The 6711-nt window shown below is 46.1% G+C and overlaps 1 protein-coding gene across 1 annotated transcript in view; it reads right to left on the bottom strand.

Moving 5' to 3' along the window:
- Positions 1-3946: 3946 nt before the first annotated feature.
- IL23R (interleukin 23 receptor) overlaps positions 3947-6711 on the bottom strand; it is a 17447-nt gene continuing 14682 nt past the window's right edge. Inside the window, exons 13-15 of the mRNA XM_019471910.1 lie at positions 6346-6442; positions 5029-5119; positions 3947-4567 (exon numbers count right to left, since the gene is read on the bottom strand). Of these exons, the coding sequence (XP_019327455.1) occupies positions 3947-4567; positions 5029-5119; positions 6346-6442 (809 nt within the window). The remainder of the gene's footprint in view (positions 4568-5028; positions 5120-6345; positions 6443-6711) is intronic.

The following is a 6711-nucleotide window of genomic DNA, read 5'->3' as shown; positions in this document are numbered from 1 at the left end:
ACACAGCGTCATGCTGCATCTCTGTGGGTCGTGAACCGTTGTGCTTTGATAATTACATTACACTTAGATGAGGGGGCAACTGCTGGCGTGCACCAATACTCCTCTCGCTGAGCTCTTCCCCAGGCTGGTGAGGGATGTCTCTGTAGGCCTCCGGCTGTCTGCCTGGGGGTCTGGGACACCAAGCTCAAGGGACTTGGTGTCACCACTCCTTTACATCAAGGGACATGGGATCACCACTTCTGGACACCAAAAAAGCCTGCCTTGTGCAAAGCTCCCACACACTACAACTTTGACAGCAGCCGCTTTCTCCGTGTTACTCATTCGGCATGAAAAGAAAATGTCTTGTCATAAAATAATTACATACAGATTTCACTTGCATGGGATAACGTACAGGTGAGTTTGCAATCTGGCGCAGGTTGAGTGAGAGTTACATGAGAGATCAATGCTTTTTGGTGCATGCTGTCTGTGGGTAGAGACATTACTCAGCGCATACTTCCTTTCTGTGCCTCCAAGGTGTATAACCCCATGTTGCAATGAAGCTGAACAACCCATGAAACTCATTGCCAAACTGATAAATAACCTGTGGAAATCGCTGGCACAAGATACCGCTGCCAACAATATAACCAAACTTAGAAAAAGGTTTAGAAAATACTAATACCAAGAATTAGAAAGCATGTAATATTTGAGGGAGGGAGTGAACCCTGAGATGTTAAAATAAACGTACTGAGAGTGACACCGTGATTTGATTCAAAACACAGGGCCATCCATATATTCAAGGGTTGCTCACTATGAGGATTTCGGTGTTGGACTTGCACGCCTATAGTTCAATCCCTGTCACTCAGGATGCTGGTTTACATCCCTAAATACCGCACTTGGTGGAAAGAAGGCACAGGTGGGATGCAAAGGGCTTTCCAAGGGCAAAGCAGGCAAAGACAAACAGCAGAGCGAAGAGCATGTCTGACAAGTAAAAATCTGGAACTGAGGACATGACGTGGCATCGGGGTATTGGACTATTATCAAAATTCCTGCTTTCTTCATGCGCTGGTCAATTTACCCACCAATGCATTCATTGTCAGAGGTGAGCATCACAGGTATCCATCCCAGACCAAGCCTTTCACCTCTTTTAAACCGTTGGTAATACAAGCACTGTCCAAATGGGTTAGAAGGGAGGGAGAAGGGGAGCTGTACTGTATATTAGAATAGAATAGTTCAGTTGGAATATATATACACACATATATATACACACACATATATTTGTGCCCTTCTCTTTCCATTTTCTCCAGTAACCAGTCCGTATTCACCATGCACCCATGTAAAGGAGAAATATTTCCTTCGGCCCTCAGGAAATCAGTGGGAGCTTTGCCACTGATGAAGCATGTGTGCATGGTGAGAGCAGGGCAATGTTTCATCCCTGCACCGCTGCGTGCTGAGAGCTGCTGAACAGGAGAGGAGCTGTGCTCCTCTGGCCACAGTTATATTTGCAGGTATCCATCCTGGAGTGAGTTAGCAGGGCTGGAAATTCAACCAGCAGGTACCTGAAATGTAAGACCAGGCTTTCAGCCTTGTTTTCTGACAAGACGAGCATTTTCACCCATGGGGTTTGGTAGTTCAGGCGATACAGGCAGCGCGAGTCTCAGGATGTGGACATTGAAAAAAAGAAACCTTCCCATCTCACATTTGGGCTGCTGATAGTATGTGGCTGTTCTTTTACAATTTCCTTCCTGCACAGGCAGCAATCACTAATTTTAGACTTGCTTACATGTAAAAGTCACATTTCTGGCTCAGAAACAGTTTGCTGCTTCTAAAGAGTAATCCTACCCCGGCTTGCCAGGTAACTACTACTCTGTAAATTTAAGTGACAGATCTCTTGGGTTGTTAAAAGGAAACAAGTACAGCGCACAACAATGTTGGTTTGAAGGTATCCAGGAGTAAACAACAAAATTGATCCATTTGTGCTACAGCTGTTAGAGAAATGCATACAGCGCCTAGCAAAAATTGAAAGAAATATTATAATCTCCAGGTTTAGTAGTTCTACTGCAAAAAGTGATTTCATAGTAATAAAGTGGATAACTAGATAGGTAATTATATGTTACTTAGCATTTACATTAGCTTTGTAACTTTTAAGTCTTACAAAGATTTGTCAAGTCTTGCTCTTACTATTTTACAGACTTTGGTTTGGTAATGCACAATCAGACAATCCTTTTGCCTTTTAATGTGCTGGTGTTAACATCATTCTTACAAGACACATTCCCTGCAAATATTCCCTGCGCTCTGCATGGCCAGCTCCGTCACCCAGCACCCAATGAGCTACACAGGCTCCTCAGTGAGCAGAAATCACACATATGGGTATATAGTTCAGAGGCTCTTTGTGCTACTTATTGTAAATGGAGACTCAAAGCTATATGCAAATATGATGAGATTCTTGCGAGCATGCCAAGCTGCTAGTAGGGTATATTTAAGCCGCTGGTCCCTCCTGTTAGCGATGACAGGAGCCGTGTGCTCTTTGCTCTTTCAGCTGGATGCAAGGTGGGTAAGGCACCGCCTGCAGCAGGCTGCTCCGGGCTGTCTCTGACAGGAGTTTTACGTGCAGAACTTCCATGCGCTGCTGTAGACAGCCCCAAAACAGCATGTGCATGAGCTGGAGGAACATGGCTTTGCTGGCCCGCAGAGGCTCAAGGGGCTCATGAAAGAGCTGACCCCCAGCTACCCAAGGCAGTGAGCGCAGGGCCCTCCTGCCCTCCCCAGCCGTGCGGGCGGAGCTCTGCAGCGCTCTCACACAGCCATGGGCGTGCACGGGTGTGCACGGGTGTGCATGAGTGTGCAGCTCTGGCATCAGCACCCCTCCCCAGCCACACACAGTGTCACCTCTGCCGGCTGCAGCTCCAGACCAAAACCAGTCTCTGCTGGGACATAAGAGGTAAGAGAAAAGGACTGGCAGAGCAAACCTCGGCGGAGAGCATTGAGTGCTCAGGCATTTTACAGAGTATCGTAAACTTCTTTTATGCTTGTATTCCTTAAAAGCATTTGGAATGTTTCCTTGAAAAGGTGTGGGTGATCAGTGAATAGATACGTCATCCAACTTTTCACATTTCCAGGGAGTTTCTGGTTGCTTTGGGAACATTTTGTAAGTCTTGGGAAAACCTGTAAATTATTTCATGACTGCTCAGCAGGAAGGAGACTCCTGTATTTCATTTTCTGGATGTCAGAAGATCCAAATTCCCTGTCACATGCCTAATAAATGCCATTTCACTGTGCCACATTGCGCTTTAGACAGCAAGGCTGAGGTGCTGACAAGCTGCTGTGAGATGATAAATCTCTCGCCCAAAGTGAGGAATCTGTCCAGTGACCAGTTTAGAGAGATTTTAAATCAGCCTGGCAGACGATGAAGGCTTGTTCTTACCTAATGTGGTTTTTTATTATTGAATGGAAGAGAAAACGAAATTGGGTTATTCTGTCATACAGAAAAGATTTCATGGTCCTGGTACCAATGTATGCTGTATGATATATAAATCCTCCTCGGTGTAGCGTCTCTTCATTAGGAGTGATCCCAAGATATTTTACACACTTCTGTCAGGATGTCTAAGGGATCGTTTTATCCATCTTAACTGCAATCATCTCCAGGGACAAAATGCTCCAAACGTTTAACAAGAGAATGATTTTGAATAATAATTGAAGTGTATTGTATCCTGCAAAAATCACCTGCTCTGTATTTCAGTTCTTACGGGAATCTAAGTTTTATGGGGTTTATGCCTGTGACAATATGAGATAAGTTTAAAATTGTGATTTACTAGCCAAATCATTCCAGGCAGCCACAAGTATTTGTAGTCGATTAAGAGGGTGAATTTCAGGCTTGGAGTTTTGTTCCAGTTCTGGTGCTTGCAGTCTCAAAGGCTGATATGTGCCATGGTCATCACTTCAGTTTTTTTAATCACAACTACAAAGTTTCTCAAAATAATCTTCCGATGTTTTGCGGAAAGCAGGTCTTTATATCCACCGACTCCCCGTTCATGGCTCTCAGGCAGGAGACCAGCTCATCGGGGACCAGCGTTTGCTCTTGAACTTCGCTGGCCAGCATGTGTCCCCACTGGTTCTCCAGGAGGGAGCCGTGTCCCCCCTGGAATGAGCCGAATGCATGGCTTTGCCCACTCCGGCTGTTGTTTAAGATGAGGTTGATCTTCTCCAGCAGACAAACATGGTGCCCCCGTCCCTCCCCGTCCCACAGGTGGGAAACGGGACTTGTGTAGTCTCTGAAAAAGATGTTCATCTCTGGTTCTGGGAGGGGTGTAGGGGGCTGTGTTTGGTAAATATTGGCAGCTACATACCCCGGTGGGTTCCCATCGGACACCTGGGGTTTGTAGTCACTGATCTGCTCAGGGGTCATGATGCTGGCAGGCGCTGTGCTCCCCAGGCGCTCCCCGTCCTCGGGGACCTCTCTGCTGGGCTTCCTTCTGGTGGCCATGTTCTTGTACTCCTTGTGCACTGGCACCTCCTCAATTTCCATAACTGTGGGGTCACTGGTGTCCAAGAATGGCTCATGGAAACTGTTACTCATGAAATCACTCTTTTCCTGGAAAAAAATGATGAGTGTAGTAACAAACTAGCAAATTTTATCAACAGGAGAGCTATCATTAGAGCATCCCAAGGAAGAAATGGGGCAATGACTTGCTGTCTTCATCTTGTCTTCCTTCCCACCTCTCTCATCCAATCCCCCCGTGAAAGAGATGGCAGCGAGGTGGACGAGAGAAGATGGGGAGCAGCTGTGCCTGTCTCCATGCTCCTGCACACACTTCAAGGGCAGCTTGAGTCAACTGTGGCCACTGAATAAAGAGTATATGGAGGCAAGATTTAAAGACCTCAGCTAAGCTGGGCTCCCATGCACCTTGCAAATGCCTGGGGAATGATTTCTGATCAGTTCCTGATCTCTTAGAGCTTAATCCTCTTCCCATCCGTGTTTCTCACAGCTCTGGAGCAAGCTTTAATCTAAGGGGAGACAAGTGAAGAAAAGCTGGGAGATAATGGTGCAATTACCTGGAGTGACTTTACGACGTTGCTGTTTTCCATGTGGGGAAAGTCTTCAAACAGCCATTTTGGCAAGAGCGACACAACGGTGGCATTAATTCTTTACCAAAAAGAGAAAATAAACCCCAAAATGTTAGTCCATTTTACTAGTCACTTGTTCAAGCTGGGTGAAATTGTCCCCTGGCAGGGGGGAACACACAAAGTGCATCCATCCTTCATGGATGGCTTGGAAGCCCCAGGTTTACTCTGTATGGGTGGGTTTCCCCATTTGAACTCTAGCTCTTCATCTTTCAACCTTATTCCTCTGGGTTTGATCCTGGAAGCTAAATTACTCTAGTTAAGTCCCTTACGTAAAACTTGTCTGTATGTGAAAATGTTGCTAAACTGGGGGGTGGGGGGAGAACCAAGCTATGTGTGTGTACCAGAGGAGGCATGTGTGCCCTGAACTGATGAAATCAAATACACAGCAGTAATGAAAGTTGATTTTCCTACAGCCAAAGCTGCCACAGAAATTAGAATCATTCGCAAGAGATTTTAATTTCGCTGAGCTTTGCTGACATGCTGGTGCATTGCTCTGTTCCTGGGAAAATACACAGTCCCTGTTGTTGCTGAAATGCTCATGCTCCACAATTACATTGAGAGCAGAATAATTAGGCTGGGTTCAGGAACTGAAAGAGGCAGCCCCTTGACATCCGCGAGCCCCAGGTCTCCTCTCCCCTATTTCTTGGTTTGTCGGGCAGATCCAGACGGTAGCTCTGTGCCACAGAGGTCACCCATTCCCATGGATTTGTGTCGGGGACAGCAGTGCCTGGACTCCTGGACTTCCCTATTCCAGTTAAACGGCAAACTGGGACAGAAGGAGCACTGGTTTGTGAGGGTGCCTAGTGAACAGCAGTCAGTGTTAAAAAACAGTATTAAGATTCTCCCCAGTGAGTTTTTCCACTGTTGCACTCTCCAGTCTCTGCCTGTCCCTCGGGGTCCAGGCGCAAGGGGCTTCAGCATCCCTCCTCAGTCAAAACTGGGAGTAACAAGTCCTAGGATAAAACTTACCTACAGAGGCTATGTTTTTCCTCTCTTTTTCTACCCCTCATATCTGTGTAATAGTATATCACGTGTCCCTAAGTCTGGCCTTGACAGAGGAGTGATTTTTACTTTTTTTGTTGGTCTCTGCCTTACTGTAGAGTGCATAGAAGTCTTTTCATATATCAATACGATTAATGGGAGAAGTTGTCCTTAGTAAGAGCAGGTTTCTGTAGTTAATTTTAAAATATTTCAGAAGAAAGGCAGGAGTTGGAAATAAGGAAAAAATTGTGAGGAAAGCAATACCTTTTTCTGGCTGATTTTTTAAACATCAGAATTACAAAAACAACTGATAATACGACCATGCTGACGCCCAGTCCCAGGAAAACTTCAATGTCATCGTCTGAAAAAGAATAGAGAGGAAAAAGGTCAATCGGGTGGCCCTGCTCCAGTGCCCCATCTGCCACGGCGTTCGTTGATATAAAGGGCAGATCTTTGATAAAGCAGCCTTCAGCATTTCACTTGCCCTTTTGCTCCTCAATTAACAAAGCAAAGCCATAACAAAAGCAAAACCAAAACCGCTGTCCCATCCACGTTGTCCTGTGATCAGAGCATCGCAGGTGCTGTGGCCCGGTCGCATCCCGATTACGGGGGTGGGGTGGGGGGTGAGGC

Source organism: Aptenodytes forsteri, unplaced genomic scaffold (genome assembly GCF_000699145.1).
Source record: "Aptenodytes forsteri isolate BGI_AS27 unplaced genomic scaffold, ASM69914v1 Scaffold290, whole genome shotgun sequence".
Taxonomy (NCBI): Eukaryota; Metazoa; Chordata; class Aves; order Sphenisciformes; family Spheniscidae; genus Aptenodytes; species Aptenodytes forsteri.
Note: the sequence above shows the minus strand (reverse complement) of the source record. Positions and strands in the feature narration are given on the sequence as shown.